Source organism: Mauremys mutica, chromosome 7 (genome assembly GCF_020497125.1).
Source record: "Mauremys mutica isolate MM-2020 ecotype Southern chromosome 7, ASM2049712v1, whole genome shotgun sequence".
Lineage (NCBI taxonomy): Eukaryota > Metazoa > Chordata > Testudines > Geoemydidae > Mauremys > Mauremys mutica.
In genome coordinates, this window is record NC_059078.1 from 70,357,249 (window position 1) to 70,377,097 (window position 19,849).

At 44.3% G+C, this 19,849-nt stretch overlaps 1 protein-coding gene across 2 annotated transcripts in view; it reads left to right on the plus strand.

Moving 5' to 3' along the window:
• Positions 1 to 19,849, plus strand: part of ANXA11 (annexin A11) — a 57,169-nt gene that overhangs the window by 25,628 nt on the left and 11,692 nt on the right. Inside the window, exons 1-9 of one of the 2 annotated variants that reach the window (XM_045023523.1) lie at positions 1,797 to 1,818; positions 10,621 to 10,681; positions 11,888 to 12,000; positions 13,942 to 14,352; positions 15,459 to 15,546; positions 15,997 to 16,091; positions 16,564 to 16,677; positions 17,939 to 18,029; positions 18,221 to 18,300. In XM_045023523.1, the coding sequence (XP_044879458.1) occupies positions 10,630 to 10,681; positions 11,888 to 12,000; positions 13,942 to 14,352; positions 15,459 to 15,546; positions 15,997 to 16,091; positions 16,564 to 16,677; positions 17,939 to 18,029; positions 18,221 to 18,300 (1,044 nt within the window). In that variant the 5' untranslated portion in view covers positions 1,797 to 1,818; positions 10,621 to 10,629. Of the gene's footprint in view, positions 1 to 1,796; positions 1,819 to 10,620; positions 10,682 to 11,887; positions 12,001 to 13,941; positions 14,353 to 15,458; positions 15,547 to 15,996; positions 16,092 to 16,563; positions 16,678 to 17,938; positions 18,030 to 18,220; positions 18,301 to 19,849 lie in introns of those variants that run through there. The other variant, XM_045023522.1, reaches the window with a different exon arrangement.

Sequence of the window (19,849 nt, forward strand, 5' to 3'; positions counted from 1 at the left end):
CCGATATAAAATGAAGCTATAACGCGTCAGTGCCACAAGATTACAAGGGTCAATTAAAAGTGGAAAGTCAGAAGCAGCACTTGCCTACTTCAATATACAGTATTATATTTTGTTGCAAATATGGTGATCAGTTAAACCCTGAGCATGTGGGCAAGACTCACCAGCCAGCACCCAAGAAAGTCGGGAGTCAGAGGGCTCTGCGCTGCCCGCAGGCTTTGCGGCGGCGGCTGGGATTTAAAGGGCTCAGGGCTCCCCGCGGCTGCCAGCAGCCCAGAGCCCTTTGAATCCCAGCCCCTGGCCGCTGATTGCCCCCTCCCCAGACCCCTGCCCCAATTGCCCCTTAGGACCCCCACCCCCTATCTAAGCACCACTGGTCCTTGTCCCCCGATTACCCCCTCCCGAGACAACTGCCCCTTGGAACCCCAGCCCCTATCTAAGCCTCCCTTCCCCTTGTCCGCAACTGCCCCCTCCTGAGACCCCACCCAATTTCCCCCCAGGACCCCACCCCCTACCTGTCCCCTGATAAGCCCCCTGGACTCCCATGCCTATCCAACTGCTGCCTGTCCCCTGACTGCCCCTCTGTACCTCTGCCCCATCCAACCCCCGCTGCTCCTTGTCCCTTGACTGCCCCCCGGAACCTCCTACCCCTTCTCCAACCCCCAAACCGCTTACTGTGCCATTCAGACCAGCGTGTCTGGCTCCGTGCAGCTCCAGACAGTTGCTGCCATGCTCTCCCATGGAGCCCACAGCCCTCTTCCACCCCCAGCACCTGCCTTCCAGATTTGAACACCTCAAAATTCAGGAGTGCTCAAGCTCCGTTTGGGCAGCTTTTACTTAATTTCTCCCAAATCAAATATACTGATCCACTGTAACTTGCTGTAGAAAAAGTAGGATAAAATTGAGCAAGAAATGCTTATTAGCACTGGAATTGCTACTTTCAACAGCCATTGCCTTTTTGTTTGTTTGAAAGGAAGACAGTGAGATTGCATTGGCAAATTCCCCATAGAAAGAAAGAGTGGAACAAAAGAATAATAAAGGCTCCTCAACTTTTCCTCATTTATGGAGGACAGTCTTATAATATGCATCCAGATATCCTCCAATCACACAAGCTGAAAATTGTTCCACTTTACTGCAGCTCTGTAAACATATGGGAACCAATCCTGTCTGTGTGTTTTGTGCACATCCAAAATTCCGGCTGAACGACCCACCCTGGGAGCGAGTTACCAGTGACCCAGGGCTGGGGCGGAAGGAGGTGGGTGGGGGGGCACTGGTGGGGGGAGCCTAGGGCTGGGGCAGCAGCAGGGTGGAGGGAGGGCACTGGTGGGAGGAAAGGGGGAAGCCCAGCGCTGGGGTGACAGGGGGTGTGTGTGGGTGGGGGGAGAGCCCAGGACTGGGGCAGTAGGAGGGTACGGGGGGAGCCCAGGGCTGAGAAGGGGGACAGCAGAAAAACCCCAGCTGTGTCCTTGTGTGTGTCTGTCTCCATCATCCCTGGCTGTGTCTGTCTGTCCCACAACCCCCTAGCTGTGTCCATGTGTGTGTCTGTCCCACAGGCCCCCCCCCCCCAAGCTGTGTCCATGTGTCTGGCTGCCCCCAGAGCTCACCGGCTGAGTCTGTCTGACAGTGACAGACCCTGCTGCTGCTCTGCCCAGCGCTGAGAGCCGCTGCCTGTGGCTCCCTCCCCCTCCCTGCTGTGGAGGCGCGGCCAGGCAGCTCCGGCACCGCCCCCGGCAGCTCCCATTGGCTGGGGTTCCCGGCCAATGGGCTGTGAGCCAAGTCAGCCCCGGAGCCTCTCCGGGGCTGGGGAGAGCTGCCGCTGAGGTAAGAGCGCCCACATTGCTGGCGCGGGGACCCCCGGAGCACAGGGCCTGGGGCCCAAACATTGGTGGAGCTGGGCCCACCCTCGGGATTATTGGTGGGGCCTGGGCTCCACGGGCCCATAGAACTCGCCGCCTATGATCCTTTGGGATAAGACAGTTTTGAAAAAGACACTTGGCTGTTTAGTATGATGTGGATTTGAGCCTCTTTTAATGAAGCTCAGCTTTCTTATGTTCCATTAAATTGTGGAGAGTTACAATGGCTTTCCAAGAAAAACAAAGAAGTTGCAGTGAATAACCTTTAGGCTGGAATGTTGTCTCTTTATATCCTTCAAAAGGGGACACACACAGTTTCCACCATAACTTTACAGTATTTGTCTTGGCGTTTCTTATCAGTAAAAATGGGAGGAGGGGCAGATTAGTAATTTATTGGACAATAGAGTGATATATTCTGAGCACTAGAGGCCTTTTCCCAAGTTTGAGATTTTATGCTCTGTGACTGCTAGCACACCAGTGGAGCCAAATTCTGTCCTTGGATGCACTCATGGCACTCCCATGGGATCTATGCGTTACCATCGATGCATGGAATTTGGTCCTTATTGCTAATTTAGTGTGGGGTATATGTGTGTGCTTTTAGTCCTGATTTGATACTTTAAGTTTTATGTAATGCACTTGCTGGTGAAATGAAAAATGGAGAATGGTGCATTCGTGATTAACTTTTTATTATTTTGTTTCCACTGTTATAGCCATGTTGATCCCAGGATATTAGAGAGACAAGGCGAGTGAAGTAATTTTTATTAGATCAACTTCTGTTAGTGAAAGAGGTGGTTTTCAGGCCGGAAACTCTGTATAGCTCGAAAGCTTGTCTCTTTCACCAACAGAAGTTGGTCCAATAAAATATATTACCTCACCCACCCTATCTCTTTATTATTTTAAATCTTTTGTGGATCCACTTTGAAACTTGTTTACCAGTGTGGAAAGGACATTATTGAGACCGAAGGTCAAAAATATGACCTCCCTGTTTTTCCTCATGTGTTAATGTTTTATAGTTAGTCTCAAAACAAATGCTTCAATTCCTGTATTTTCACACACACACACCCATCATGGGTACTTGGAGGGGGAAATACTACTAAGCAGAGCAATCTCAGTTCCAGAGATCTGATTTAAGATCTGATTTTGAGCAATAGCGGTGGGAGGATGATAGGAAATATGAGGGCAGGGGGCTCTTGACTGTGTCCTTTACTATTAAATATTTCACATTGCTCCAGCACTTTTCTGGATTATGCGAAAACACTGAACAAATATTGGGCTAGGTGGTTATTTATACTGGAAAAAACTATTTGGGGGGAAGAAAACACGGCAATTTTAACTCATGGAGTTTCCCTCCAATCGGCCCAGCTGGTTAGGGTGGGACTCATTCCTTCTGTGAAACTGGAAACTCCCTCAGGTACAAAATTCCACTTCAGCATCTGTTGGTGGGGCCTGGTTTCCCTGTCCCTTCATCCCTTGCTATCTCCTACCTGAGATCAGGGTGGAAATGTATGCTCACAAGGCCATTGTTGGTATTGAGAGAGTCATGGTCAGAGTGTCTGGAAACCAATTGACGCTAGCTGGGAGGCAGGAGAGGAGCACCTCAAGGATCAACCTGAAGCCTACTGAAGTGAATAGAAGGATTCCCATTGGCTTCATTGGGCTTTGAATCAGTGAACCTTCTGGCTGAACGAAACTTCTTCCATTCCCAACCATTTTCAGTGTGCAGAGGTTTCTTGTGTAGAAAATACCTGAGTTCTAAGGGAGGTGATGCTGTGGAGAAAGACCACAAAACTGCAGACTTTTGGAGGGGGTTTCCATAGGGCTCAAGGAGAAAGAATGTCACAATACTGTTGCACATCTCTGTTCTGTCAGGTGCTTAGCATGGTCACATACCACTGATTACAGTGGGAGCTGTGGGGGGTTCTAGCACTCTGCAAGATTGTGTCCTACTTGGGGGAAGTACGATAGAGAACCATCTGAATTTAGGTAAACTGTACAAACACTGGGGTGAATTCGATCAACAGGGAAATCCGAGAATTGCTTGAGCATATCAGGATGCCCAAAGGGAAGGATGGATGTATATTTGGAGGAGAGTGTAGACAGAGTCTTTGAGGAGTGGGGCAATGCGCTTCCTCACTCTTTTTTTGCCTATTGCATTTGCCTTTGCCTGCAGCTGAGAGCACTCAGGAGCATTTTGAGCAGCAAAGCATACTACCAAAGTTGATTCTGGCCTGCTATTGAGGCCCCTAACTGATTTTATATAGGCCTCTGATCAGTCACACATCTGATGGTACCAATTTTAGGCGGGTGAAGGTGTCTGTTTTCCTGGATTCTAAATACTGTAGTATAAAACACAAACTGTTTCCTCTGCTGCACTTGGGGAAAAAAAATTGAAGTTTCTCTATGTTCTTAAATCCTTAACTCTTTGAGAAATGGCAGTTATGAAAGAAGGTGCCCCTTGCATACCTGCTGCCTTGTTCACCCTGATTCAAGGATTATTGTTTACGGAATAACTTTCAGGTTATTGTTGTTTCTTAAGCTTATGTGCATTAGCATACTCTAGGCTTCTCTACCTAGCTCTTGTATACCGTTTTTCATCTATAGATCTCAAAGCACTTTACAAAAGAGGTCAGACCCATTATCCCCATTTTACAAATGGGGAAACTGAAGCACAGAAGGGAAAGTAACTTACCCATAGTCACCCAGCAGGCCAATGGCAGAGCCAGGAATACAACCCAGGTCTCCTGAGTCCTAGTCCAGTGCTCTATCTAGTAGGTCATACTGTGTGCCCACATGGCCTAAGACCCTAAGAGCAGGAGAGGGAAGCTGTGAGAATATGATGAGAGAAGTAAGCAATAGGATTTTGACAGCAGTCTGATATCTTAGAGAATTGGAGATGGATTCATTTGCCTACCCTGTGTTTCATAATTCTGATGAAAAATCTATTCAAAATAGAAATAGGCCTTAGCCACAAAATTTGGTTCTTGAGCCAATCCTTCCTCAAAGTCTAGATGTCTTTTGGATCCGGGGTTTTGGCATGAGACATAGGGATCAAGGTGAGTTGTAAAGTTTTGTTTTCAGATCTGAAAAATACCTGCAAAATTTGGAGAGACCAAATTTTAGTATTTTGCCTGGCCCATTGCTAACTCTAGTGGATCATATTTACTACATTTGCCAGATCATAACTTGGAGGTTCTTAGCATGAGTGCAAGATGCATCTGATTGATCTGGTTTTTCTCTAGCGTGGCGCTGCAGCTAAATATTTCCTCTGTGTGTGGGTGGCAAACTAATTGCTAGCAATAACTGTGCATTTATAAATGCTTTCAGTGAACTTGGATATTACGATGTCAGTAAGTGCTTATGTAAGTAACCAGGGACCAGGGGAAATGATGGGAGGAAATGTGGGAAATGTTTACTGCTTTCTGTAGAATATTGAGGGGGCACCTCACGGTGTACAGGATTTTCCTTTTTAAATCCCCCTTTCTTTTAAATGTAGTTTGGCCGTGCACTGTGCATTAGAAGCCAAACGATGGCTGTGGTCTTGCAATCAGATCTGTACAGACTTTGGTGGGGCCTTTTATGGGTATGAGGGTCTGCTTGTGAGGATCAGTTAACAGGATTGGGACCTAAATGTGCACAAACATCTGCACCTTGTGCTAAGATTCCTCCTGCTCACTCTCCTGACGGGTGGAGTTGGTTAAATAATTAACCTTGTTAACACCAACTGTAGAGGATGGACATTACAGCATTCACAGATACTTTTGCAGCTGTAGAGTGTAGCCCTTGTTATTCCTCAATGCTCCCTGCCTGACACAGGAACAGTTAATTGAAGGAGCCACTTATTCTTCCTGGGTGCGGCAATCTGAAGCTTCCATTGCAGTAGCTACAGGGGACAAGTGATTTGGTAAATACCCAGGCTTTTTCCAGCCTAAATTAGTTGTAGGGAAATCCTTATTTCAGGGAAAAGATATGTGACAGACATCCCGTTCTGGAAGTGAGACAATACTCTGCCTTTCTAATACTGAACTGCACACCAGGAAAGTACATTCTCATGTACCCAGTCGAATAGATTTTTCTTGTATATCCAATTTATTTCTTTGGACTTTTGTTAGTTTGCCCTGCTTAGTGTAATCTGTATTGCAATTCTTCAAATTTTGTCTCGTAAGTTAAATGAGTACCAGCAATTTGAAACCCAGTCAGTCTTTTAGAATGAGGTTATAGGCATTTTAGGTACAACACTCACACCCGCCACTTTCTGTGGCCTTTCCTGATCACCCTGTCCCTTTTTTTAAAATGGTTTTTCTGCACTGTTTGCTGTGTGAAAGATCCATTCAAACTGAAGAGGGAGATGAATCCAACTATGCAGAAGAAATAGCGAAACTGACTAGACACACAAGGGTGTCACATGCCCAATGTGAACAAATTGAAAAATAAAGCAATACTTTTTCCGTTAATCTCTGAGTCATTATAGGAGATTTTGGCAATAAGAGAACATAACATTTTGAGAGGGGGTATAATTTTTTTAAAGTCACTGATGTCCCTTCTTTTATTTCTGCTGATGAAGAGCAAGAAAAGGTGAAAGGTTGGTGGGTTTGCAACCACAAGTATTTATCACAAACTGATTGCATGTTGAAGTCTTGAACCTTTTTCATTCTCTAATAAAACACTTTCACTGCAACAGTCACAATGTGTTTCTAAAGAAGACTCCTGGTTCATTTATCCACAGTTACATCTGTGGCTTTACCGAGCATTTCAAGTTCTGATGAGTGACAATAGCACGTGATGTGCGCTTCAGTAACTGGTAATGAGAGATGAAGCTGTATTCCAGTCAGTGCTCTGCATATCCAAATGTATACTACGTTTCATGAGTGAAATACTCTGCACAGTATTTTTTAAAATAGACTGTGGTATTTTCTTATCACTAAAAATAACCTGGAAACCCTAGGAGTGAAGATTCACTGGACATTTGTCAATCTTGGATTCCTATACTGCTTTCACTACAATGCTTGCTAATGCCTGGAGATCCTGCTTCTGCAACCAAAAAGGTTAAAGAACAGACTGACTGTATTGCAGCCTGAAATATACACTTTAAAATAGTTTTTGCACAACATGTGGAACAGGGGCGGGCAAACTTTTTGGCCTGAGGGCCGCATCGGGTTTCATAAATTGTATGGAGGGCCGGTTAGTGGCCCAGCCCCCACCTCCTATCTGCCCCCCCCCAACTCCTGCCCCATCCAATCCCCCGTGTTCTTTGATGGCCCCTCTGGGACCCCAGCCTCATCCACACCTCCCCACTCCCTGTCCCCTGACTGCCCCTGGACTCCCGCTGCCTCATCAAATCCCTCCTCTCATTCCTGACAACCCCCCCCGTGACCCCTGCCACATCCAACCACCCCTTCTCCCTGTCCCCTGACTGCCCCTGAACTCCCGCCGCCCCATCCAACCCCCCCCTCCTTCCTGACTGCCCCCCCCGGGACCCCTGGCCCCATTCAATCCCCTGTTCCCCCCCCTCCCGACCACCATCTACACCCCCGCTCTCTGACCACCACCCCAAACTCCCCTGCCCTCTATCCAACCCCCCCATGCTCCCTGCCCCCAGATGTGGCCCACGGGCCGTAGTTTGCCCACCCCTGATGTGGAAGGATAAATATACAACAAAGCGCGAGTGTGTGAATCCCATTGTATATGTGATATCTTCTCAAAGGTTTTCCTTATTACTTACTAGGATGCTCAAATCCAGAATCAATGTTTCAGTAGGATCACTAGCAAAGTGTTAGTTTACCATTATCAGGAGCTTTTTTGAGTCTGTGTGTACCCTGAGAAATCAATCAAGTGGTGTTTGGGTAACCACATCACTCAGATAAATTAGTTGGCAGGAGGCACAAGACTAAAATCCTCGCACACCATTTAAAAATGTTTCCTCTCAATTTCTGGGTCAAGTTTTTTTGTTTTGAAGTAACTTTAAAAAAACAAAACTTTTATTTTCAGCTTGGGAAACCATTGTTGGGATTGTACAGCTGTCTTTCCCGTTTGGATCTCTGTTCTCTTTGCAGTTATTTTGGACAGCTGATTATTTCATACGCTTTAGTGCTTAAAGGGACACTGTCAAGATTAATGTAGCCAAAATTTGACCTGATTTCTTCTTCCCCTTCCCCTCACTACCTGTTTACAAATTCTATTAATATTGAGTATTGCATACATCCTCCTGCACTTCCACTGTGCCACACCCTCTCTTAGGCCTGGTCTAAACTAAAAAGTTAGGTCAACCCAGCTGCATCGCTCAAGTGTGTGAAAAATCCACATCTCTGAGCAACGTAGCTCAGCCGACCTATCCCCTGGTGTTGAGAGTGCTAGGTTGATGGAAGAATTCTTCTTGGGGAGGCGGGTTACCTGTGCCGATGGGAGAACCCCTTCTGTCGCTGTAGGCAGTGGCGTAGCCAGGTGGAGGGAACAGGGGGAGCGATTTAAAAAAAAAAAAAAGAGAGCCACCTGCTGCGGCACTTTTATTTTACTCACCCGGCGGCACTCCGGGTCTTCGGCGGCAGGCCCTTCACTCGCTCTGGGTGTCTTCGGTGGCACTGAATGTCCCGCCGCTGAAATGCCACCGAAGACCTGGAGCGAGTGAAGGTCCTGCCGCCAAAGACCCAGAGCGCCGCCTGGTGAGTAAAATAAAAGTGCCGCAGCAGGTGGCTCTTTCTTTTTTTTTTTTTTTTTTTTTTTATTTAAATCTCTCCCCCAGGTGAGTACAAAGGTGCCAGGAAATTGAGAAGGCGCCACTTGTGCTCAATGGGAGAGCAGCTGCTCCCCCCACTTCCCCGCCAGCTATGCTACTGCCTGTGGGGAGTGCCTACACTTAAAGCACTATCGTGGCACCACTGCACCAGTGCTGCTGTCGCATTTTAAGTATAAACATAGTCATAGAGTTTGGGGAGAGAGGGGCCCACCAGATCACTTAGTCTGATCTCCTGTATAACACAGGCCACCCACACAAGCACCCGCATACCAAACCCAGACCAAAATTAGACTGAAGACAGTGAAAACTCTAAACCCCTAAGTGCAGTTACTGTGCATGGCCTTCTAGAGTAGGGCAGCGTGAGGCTAGGGGAACATTAGTGAACTAACACTCATACTCTCAGTTAAGAAGGCGAATTATGATGGTTAATAGTACAGTAAGGATTACAAGTGGGTTGGGGCAATGCTGACTTAACTACAGTAACTCCTCGCTTAACGTTGTAGTTATGTTCCTGAAAAATGCGACTTTAAATGAAACGATGTTAAGTGAATCCAATTTCCCCATAAGAATTAATGTAAATTGGGGGAGGGAGGAGGGTTAGGTTCCTGGGAAACTTTTTTCACCAGACAAAAGACTATATATAAAATACATACTCAGTATAAGTTTTAAACAAACAATGTAATACTGTACACAGTAATCATGATTGTGAAGCTTGGTTGCGGTGGTGGAGTCAGAGGGTGGGATATTTCCCAGGAAATGCCTTACTGCTATATGATGAACTAGAACTCGGCTGAGCCCTCAAGGGTTAACACATTAATGTGGCCTCCTACTCTACAAGGCAGCACGAATGGAGGGAGGGGAGACAGCTTGGCAGACAGGAGACACACACTGTGTGCGTGTGTGTGTGAGAGAGAGAGAGAGAGATGTGCATGGTGAACCACTCTAAGTACATTGCCTTTTTAAGTAGACCAGGAAGTTGAGACAGCAGCTGCTGTCCCTCCGCCCTGAGCCCTTTTGTGTTTCCCCTGCTCTATGGAAATGGGGTAAGTGGGGGGGCAGGGGGGAGGGGGACACCCTGACATTGCCCCTCCCCCCCCAGCACAGCAAGCTTGAGGCTCCCAGGAGCAGCTCCAAGGCAGAGGGGCAGCACATGGCAGTGGGGGGAGGGACAACTGAACTACCGGCAATTGATAGCCTGCTGGGCGGTTGCCGCACAGGGAATTTAGGGGAGTGGGGAGCTGATAGGGGGGCTGCTGGTTCACCCTGGTTCCAGGCCCCCACCAGCTAGCTGCAACGGGCTGCTCTTTCTGCAAGCAGTGGACAAAGCAGGCGGCTGCCAAACAACATTTTAAGGGAGCATTGCACAACTTTAAATGTTCTCTAATTGATCAGGAAGTAACAACGTTAACTGGGGTGACTTTTAAGTGAGGAGTTACTGTATATGATTGTTGACTAGCCACTGTTCAGTCTACTGAAAGAAGGGGAAAGGATGGCTAGCTAATTATGGACTAGAATCATCAAGATACTTGGATGTTGGATCGAGGCGTAGGTGATTACTGGGGGAGGGAGATAATCATTGTTATAACTAGCTAGCCCCCACGTTGTTAATGATTAACCGAGGGTTAGGCAGGCTAGTTAATAGGTGGAGAGGCAGGTAGGATTAACACAAACAGCAGAGTTTACAGGTATAAGCATTAATTATATAACATTTCAGTGCTGTCAGTCGCTCTTGCTCTTTGTGTCATTTGAGTATGCGCACTCATACTGTTACTTTATTCTTAACATGAAGTGTTGCCACACCGTCTCACACATAATATCAATATCCCTTGATCCAGCACCAGGAGCTGGGAACAGGGAACCTCTGTTCATGTCTTTTTTTGTATCAGAAAGAACCTCTGTGGCTTACACAATAAGGGTAGCACAGCGAGATCTAAAGTTCGATGTTAGCCCACCATCTATACAATAACTGTACATGGTGTATATAAAACAGAATATTTTTTAAAACAACTTCATAAAATACTTCTCTTTTTTTCTTTTCAGATCTTAGCAATGAGTTACCCAGGCTATCCTCCGGCAGGCGGGTACCCCCCAGCAGCTCCAGGTAACTTATCCAAACAACCCAATTCAAGTGGAGACGGAGCACAAAAAAGAGGGATCTGAATGGCTTCAGGAATTGGGGATTCGAACACAGAGCCTTTTGTGTCTAAGTCATCAGTTAAAATTCAGGACAGGAATGAATGAGTGTTGTTATATCTGGTGGTTATGTGGCCTCTTATGAAATGAATTGAGTGCTTTCAGCCTTGCTCCTAATGTACAGGTACTTGCAGCACACTCAACACTGGGGTCAGTAGAAAATAAATTGATTTTGTTACTGGAGTCCATGATTTCCAAACGCGATGAGTGATTCCGGGTACCCAACTTGTGCTGCCTTAAAGGAGCCTGATTTCCAGATGAAAGGGGCTCGGCACTTTCTGCACATCAGGCCCCCTTAGAGTGTCTCATGTTGAGCATCCAAAAACCGATGCACCCAACATCAGTAGTCGCTTCTGAAAATTTTGGCCAGTATAAATAAATAGCAAGAAGAAATGCCCTGATGGCACTGGATTGGGGAAAGAACTAGAGGGCCTTGCTGCATGCTTAGTGAGGATCTGTTGTGTAATTTGAGACCAATAAGCCACATGGAACATGGGCCTTGGTCGTAATTATCCCCAGTGCACTACATAATACGATGAAGCAGTGAACACAGCCAAATATCAAACATACAGGGCTGCTAAAGGGCTCCCAACAATGCTGGAACTAAAACCTCTGAAGCTACTGTTTTAGAACAGCGTTTGAACTTTGACGCTGTTTGATAGTGAAGGGATCGCTATGTTACCAGAACTATGAAGTGCCTGAGAATGTCCATCCTATTGGAACGCTCAGCTTGCTGAATATCCAGTGTCAACTGCTGCCATCCCAAAATAGATCGAGTCCTTACACGTGAGGATTGAAGGGTCTTCAACTATATTCTATTATATAACTGTATCAAGTTTGCTTTTCTTAATAGAGAACATAATGGTCCAAGGATACTTCACACAGTATTGCACGTTTCTGATTAGATTTCTTTTCCTATTATGGTCATGTTATCACCTTGGTTAGGTGTGAGATCTGCTCATTTGAACGTTGCAGACCTTTTAGTTTAGTTTAGTTTCCTCTTGTCCAAACTGCCTATGTTTAATAGATATTACAGTAAAAATGCAAGTAGTAATGAATAGGGTAGAAAATCATTTAAATTTTGTGGTTCAAGGTGACTGTTTGACTATTTCAGGTAGTAATCCTTGGGGTGGTTCTGGCTATCCTCCTACAAATCCACCTCCAATTGGACTGGAAAATGTTGCCAACTATGCCAATCAATTTAATCCAGACTATATGTCAGGGATGGTGAGTATATTTCCATTTAACATATTTTAAACATGTTTTACTTCAATGTCAAGCGGTATTTCTACCGTAGCAGTGAGAAGGTTGGGTATGTTTTCAGTTTGTGTGTTTTTGCCTAGGAACATACAGGAGTAGCCCAAAGCTCCATACATTCTGGGGGTAAGAGTTCCAGAAAGGGGGGAAATAGGGAGTATATAGTAGCTGAATTCATGGCCTGATTTTTAAAAGTACTGAGCATACAATAACTTCCACTGAGGCTAATGTGTGCTGCTGAGAGTTCAGCATTTAAGAAAATCAGGCCACTAATTTAGTCAACTAAATATGGGTTTAGGAGCCTAACTTTAGGGAAGTTTTGGTGGGTTTTTTTGTTTGTTTGTTTTAATCTTGGCTTGGTATTGTGGCTCTTGCAGTGCAAAGAGGAAGGGGAAACTACTAATGTTAATGTATATGGCTAATTGGTTCACACTGGCAAACTCGGTCCAAGTTCTGCTTTTTACCTAACTCTTCAGCCAGTTTGAGTGAGCAAGGCTGTGAACAAGTGACTTAGTTGAAGTTACATAGTGTGAGACAGTGTCTCATCCCTTGTCTCCCACACTCCTTCTCCAAGACTGGATGCGTCTCCTTGTAATAGATTAAGGTGAAAGTAACTTTTGTAGACCTATGAAAATGCAGAAGTGGTTTATCTCTTTATTTTTATTTGATTCTTGTGCTCAAAGTAGAAGCTGCAGGAAGGCTGATAAATCTTCTTTCACTGTATGCTGTTTATACACAGAGTGATCAATGTAAATCTGACCTATCAATCCTCGTCCTCAAAGGAAACCTACACTCTTTCAAAAGACAAGCCTGGGTGCTTAAATTCATTACTCTGCTAGACACTAAAAATTGTGGACTGAAAGGAGCCACTGGATTTATGACTTATTACAAAAAATCTGTAACTCACAAACCCCTCTTTTTTGTCCTAAGACTGCAGAGGTATTAAGGAGCCACTCTATCTTGAATGGTCCCTAATGTGCAAACTACTTATGCTAAACAATCTGTTCCATCTTGCATTTTGCTGGGAGGCTGGCAGTACCTTCCCAAGACCTGAAGAAAAGCTCTGTGTGGCTCGAAAGCTTCTCTCTCACCAACAGAAGTTGGCCCAATAAAAGATATTACCTCACCCACCTGGTCTCTCTGTTTATACAACGGACTTGGGCAGGTTGTGAACATTTGCACCACAAAGTGCATTCCTGATTGTTTGTTTTTTATTTTTTGGAGATATTTGGTATCTACAGACTGAAATTAGTAGCGTGTTCTCAGTAGTGTAAGTAGCATCACCAGCAGCATGAAACTGACTAGAACCATCCTGTTCTAGTCTCATTTATGCTACTGGAAAAGAAGTACTTTGCAAGAGCATGGTGTGATCACTGAAGGATGGTTCTGTGGGATTCTACCTAGATGCCCAAGTGTGCTGCAGAGGCTATTATAAGTTATAAGCTACTACACATCTGTCTGCCACATAAAATAACCCAGGGAGGAGGGCAAATGCGTTTTACTCACAGTATCTGAGAGCAAATCCCAGCTGATACAGTAAGACAACCATGATCAGAGAAAGAATTGACCTGTTCCTTGTTTGGCTTTTTGGTGTTGGTGTTAATCTGATAACCTTTTTAGCTGTAATGGTGGCATGCTGCTTGTATGAGCATGTGGTCTATAATGCTGGAGGCTGTGGTTATGAGACTGTAGTTCTGATGGCTGAGGTAGAGAAACTTAAGAAGAGACGGTAGGAGATATGCATGGAGTGCGGTTCATTTTCTCCATGGTTGCTGGTCAATCCCTTTCCTTTCCTGACGGGGTTGGAGAGATTCCACTTTTTTTTTTTTTTTAAACAGTGCCAAGTATACAGTTGAAAGTCAACACATGATCCATCTTAATCTATATTGCTTTAATTGTCTGTTATTGCAGGCGTCTAATTTGTCAGGAACCTTTGGAGGTGCCAATGTACCACAAAGCATATATCCTCCTGCACCTGGAGGCTATCCTCCTGTCCCTCCTGGAGGCTTTGGGCAACCTCCGTCAGGACAGCAAGCCTCTTACGGCATGTACCCCCCACCTGGAGGAAATCCACCAGCAGGAATGCCAGCTTATCCAGGATACCCAGGCAGCCACATGCCACCACCGGGGCAGCAGCCAATGACCTACCCAGGACAGCAGCCAATGACCTACCCAGGGCAGCAACCCATGCCACTGCCTGGACAACAGCCAGTGCCACTGCCTGGGCAACAGCCAATGCCAAGTTATCCATCAGGTCCAGCTGTGAATCCCTCTGTGCCGCCTTATTCAGGATCTGTGATGCCCACCATCACACCTGGAACAGTAAGATGCATTTCAGTGTGTTTAATCTTTAATTGCTGCATGTTTCCTTTGTGTGGACCAGAAGCAAACTAAACCCAATAAAATACAAAGGAGGAGATTTGGACAGAGAGAGCAAGTCATAGCCTAATTTTGGCAATTAATTTGGCAATTGATCTTTGATCTTTATCAGCAGCTAAGTATGCCCAGTGGTCTGTGATGGGATGTTAGATGGGGTGGGATCTGAGTTACTACAGAGAATTCTTTCCTGGGTGTCTGGCTGGTGACTCTTGCCCACATGCTCAGGGTTTAGCTGATCGCCATATTTGGGGTCGGGAAGGAATTTTCCTCCAGGGCAGATTGGCAGAGGCCCTGGAGGTTTTTCGCCTTCCTCTGCAGGTGGGGCACGGGTCACTTGCTGGAGGATTCTCTGCAGCTTGAGGTCTTCAAACCACAATTTGAGGACTTCAATAACTCAGACGTAGGTTAGGGGTTTGTTACATGAGTGGATGGGTGAGATTCTGTGGCCTGCATTGTGCAGGAGGTCAGACTAGATGATCATAATGGTCCCTTCTGACCTTAAAGTCTATGAGTCTAAGTCTTATTCAGATCACAACAGTATAAATACAGACTAGGTGACGTTAAATCTCATTTTAGTAAAATACCCTAAATGAAATTCTTAAGGCGAGTTTTAAATCCTTTTTATTGAATCTGCCTTTCCTAACAAAATATTTCCGTTTACCTATACCTCTTTATGAAACCTTAATTAACGAGACGCTGTGAGGCATTTTCTTTTCCACATGTCCACATAGTTTGAATATAAAATGAATAAACCATTTAAATTCTATTGTCATTTTCTTCATTTCTTCTCTGACATGGGCTGTGACTCGGGCAAGTTAGCTAGAAAACTGGATTTCACATTATTACTATCTCATAGAGCTGGAAAGGACCCCGAAAGGTCATCTAGTCCAGCCCCCTGCCTTCACTAGCAGGACCAAGTACTGATTTTGCCCTAGATCCCTAAGTGGTCTCCTCAAGGATTGAACTCACAGCCCTGGGTTTAGCAGGCAAATGCTCAAACCACTGAGCTATATAGCTAATCCAGTATCCTTTTTATTGGCATGATTTAGTCTGGAAAACGAGGCACAATCACTGATGCACCAGGATTTGACCCCCTGCGGGATGCAGAAGTCTTGAGAAAAGCTATGAAAGGATTTGGTGAGTAGTTGATGGGCTTAGTTTCTGTTGAAAGCGGTATTGCAGCATTGCTCCACCACTGCCATTCTTCATTGTTACACTTGCGAAGAGTGGAATAGTTCCAGAACTATTATCCTTCCTGTAACAAACTAAACCTTAATCTGAGGTAATCAACTGGGAGAGACCACAAGAATAACCAGTATTATGAATCTGGTGTGTTTCTTTCCGTTGTATTTGCAGTTGAGATTAGAGCTGGAATTAATTTGACAATCATAGCCTATAACTAGAATATTTGATGTAATGTCCCATCTGATACATTGGGGACGCTGTGCAGTAAGGGTTCAATTCAGCTCCTAGTAAAGTCAAGAAAGTAAAAAATTTAGCTACTGACATAAGTAGGAGTGGGATCAGACCCTAATAGAATGTGATAGCGTTAAAATGTCATATGTTATGCACCCTTTGTGTTCACAGGAACGGATGAGCAGGCGATTATAGATTGTCTTGGAAGTCGCTCAAACAAGCAAAGGCAGCAGATCATCCTGTCCTTCAAAACAGCTTATGGAAAGGCAAGTATTTCACAGCAGACCATTAAGAGCCAACCACCACCTGCTGCCATGCCTTTTATCAATGGGCCAACCAGTCCCAGTGCTTGAAAAAAACACTGAGAATTAACCAGTGTTGATATCACTCCTAAAGGAATGCTGGTATTGGTGGGCAGCCACCCTAGCCCAAGCAGGTATGGCTCCACCCTCCCTGACCTCCGGCCTGTAATCCAGTTTTGTTGCAAGGCGCCAGTCCTCTTTGCTAACTGTTCATTTTGACCCTTTGTTCAGGACACGACATTTAAAGTTTTTTTTTTTTTTTTAAGTTGTTGCCAGTTGCCACCATTAGTACCGTTAAGTGGAACAATTTTATATTGTGTATGTGCTACTTATTCCTAAATGTGAAAAAGTCCCAGTAAGCTGCAAGAATCTAGTGCTAGTATTTGTCAATATCTCTGATTCTGAGCCTTTTAAAAAAATTATTTTTTCCAATCAGGATTTGATCAAAGATCTTAAATCTGAGCTGTCAGGCAACTTTGAGAAGACAGTCTTGGCAATGCTGAAGACACCTGTCATGTATGATGTTTGTGAAATAAAGGAAGCTATAAAGGTTTGTTTAGGGAAATTAAGCCTTTAAGATTATGTAATTTTTGTTAATCATGTTGGGTGCTTAAATTCCCCCATAAACTTGTCTTTGGATTGTCTCTCTCAAATGATTTGTTTATGCCCCACCTCTCAAGGAGATAATGACCAAGTGTAACTGAAATAGATTTGAGGTTCTTTTTTGTTTGTTTAAAGAGAAACAATATTATGCAGAGGATCTGTGTTGGTGAGACTCGGGAACTGAGTTCTAATCCTGATTCTGCCACTAACATGCAGTGTAGGTGGAGGCCAGTTATTTAGACCAAATTTTCCAGATTAGCTGCTCATTTGAGGTTCTTCCATTTTTGGATGCCCAGGCTGAGGCACGATGGGCCTGATTATCAGAGGTGCTGAACACCTACAGCTCCCATTGTTTTCCTTTGGGTTGGGGTGCCCTGAAAATCAGGTCCTTAGATATGTCACTTGGGCACCAAAAATTATTGGGCGAAAACTTTGGCTGTAACTTCGGTCTTGGTTTCCCCCATCAGTAAAATGGGGATATATTTTCCTATCTCACCTAGGACTTCACATAGAATGCTTTAAATGATGCAAAGCATTATAGAAATGATGGGTATTCATTATTATTGAAACTTTCCAGACTGTTTTGCAAGTCTGTTTTCTTGCAAGATAGTTTTCTCAAGATAGTTCCATTTTTAAACATGTTAATTCTTGAACTTTTTTGATAACTTTACAAAAATGAGCTGAAATAAACATGTAAATCCCTGAATCATAGCACCAAGGTTTACATAGAAGTTTTCAGTTGCAGGGTATAAGCAAAGTAGCCAGGGGGTTGAAACAACAGTTAATAACATTAGTTGCCCTCAGAAACAGAATTAGATTAAATCAGTCTTTCTCAAGTATTGTTCATTATAAGAAATATTAACTGTGTAAAATTTGCTGTATAAAATCAGATATAAATGATAATATCACTTAAAAATACTTTGTAAGTACTTAATTAATGCCCTTAACATGGTTCTTGTGTTTTCTCAGGGGAAAAAAGAGCCTGTTAATGTGTATTTGTGTTCTGGAAGTTTGTATTATGAACAACATGTAAACTATTTAGCTGGAATATTTCTTACACAAAATAATGACTTCTGAATTGCCTAGTTTTAATTCTGACCTGGAGATAGTGAGATAGCTCATTGCTGTAATGTACTATCATACCAAAAAACTGAGTGTCCAAGATATGTATGTGTAGATTTTTTTTCTCTCCTCTTCTTTGCATATAGGGTGCTGGAACAGATGAAGCCTGTCTCATTGAAATAATGTCTTCTCGCAGTAATGAGCACATTCGAGAAATCAGCAGGACCTACAAAACAGGTTAGGCTTGACATAGTCCCAGTAACTGTACCTTTTTAGATCATCCCTCAGAGTACATTTTCATAACAGTAATGGAAAAAAATCAGAGGCCTCCACCAGGCATTGGAGGCTGTAATCACAGATTTGTAGTAAAATTGTGTACAAGCACTTATGAAATGAGCAGATATGCACAGTGACTTTTGGTCTTGCAGAATTTAAGAAAACTCTGGAGGAAGCTATACGAAGTGACACATCTGGACACTTCCAGAGGCTTTTAATCTCACTTTCCCAGGTACTTCAACACTCAAGTAATACTTCTGTACAATCCTTCCTGAAAATTAGTGGACATAATGGGATGAGAGAAAGATGCATATCCAGCTCTTCATCTGATATAAACTGGCATCCCTCATTGGCATCAGTGGAACTGTGCCAATTTACAGCTGCTAAGGATCTGCTCTCTTGTATTTTTAGCCTCTAAAATTGAAGTGTGCTGTTTTTTGTAAGGAACTCTTGAATATGGCCACCATAGCAGTACATGGTCGGTCCTTACTGCGCCATGTGGTATAAGATGGTGAAAGTCCTTTAGCAACGCAGGTTGAATTATTCTGGCTAAGAAGAGAATAAAAGGATAGAAAAGACTTAAAATTATCATGTGGCCAGGCCTTAAGGCTCTAAATATTTGTCCACTTTCCCCTGTTTCTTGTCTTGTCTTATAAGAAAGGGTAATATGTAGTAGGGACACACAACTTAATTTTTAAACCACATGACAATTGTATTGAAGGTCTGCAATGGAACATGTTCATAAGTGTTTGCAGAACCTGGGGCCTTAGTTTTGAACTCAGTTGTGGCTAACACAGTTCACTGTTTCTCCAGGAATCTCATAACCTGCATTCAAATAAAGAAGCAAAGCGCTTAAACTAAACTTGTTTGGACAGTAATTTTATTGTTGCGCACGCGCACACCAACACCCTTGGCCTGTTTTTTTTTCAATTTTGATGCAAAATAGAGCAAGAAATTTTTTAAAATTTGTTTCCTGTTTTTTCTAATACTGGTTTCTACTTACCTATTTGCAGTGATAAAAGGGGCAAGTACCTCAAACTTCACTCATGCAAAACGTGAAATCAGTGTATGATTTCAGAAACTAATCCCCAGTCAGAAAAATGATTGTCTGTGTTAGTGCTGCTGGGTCTTCAGAGATGAGTGAAAGGAGGGGGAAAAAATAAGCTTAACTTTAAGAAATAAAAATACGATAATATTGATATCCTGTAACTACCATACATAAATCCTCATGTCCCCTTCTTCATGGATTTATTTTAATTCCCTTTCCCTGTACAAAGATTAGCAGGATATTCTACCTAGTAATTATTCTGAAAAACATTTTATAATGTAATGTCTGTCTATTAAATGGAATAACAGTAGATATAGTCCAGTCTAGAATCTAGGTTTCCCTCTTGATAATATAAATGAACAGTCCAAGGTTGTATGTAGCACAGGGATCTCAAACAAAAATGACCACGAGGGCCACATGAGGACTAGTACATTGGCCCGAGGGCCGCATCACTGACACACACCCCCTCCGCTACCCCCAGCCCCGCCCCCACTCCACCCCTTCCATGAGGCCCCTCCCCTCTCCTGTCCCCTCCCTGCTTCTATTCCAACCCCTTCCCTAAATCCCTGCCCCTGCCCTGCCTCTTCTCCGCCTCCTCCCCTGAGAGCGTGGCTCCTTGCTCCTCCCTCCTGGAAAGCAGTAAGTGCCGCCAAACAGCTGTTTGGTGGTGGGAAGTGCCTCGAGGTAGGCAGAGAAGCGGGGAGAGGGAGGGCAGCAGGTGAGGGGAGCTTGG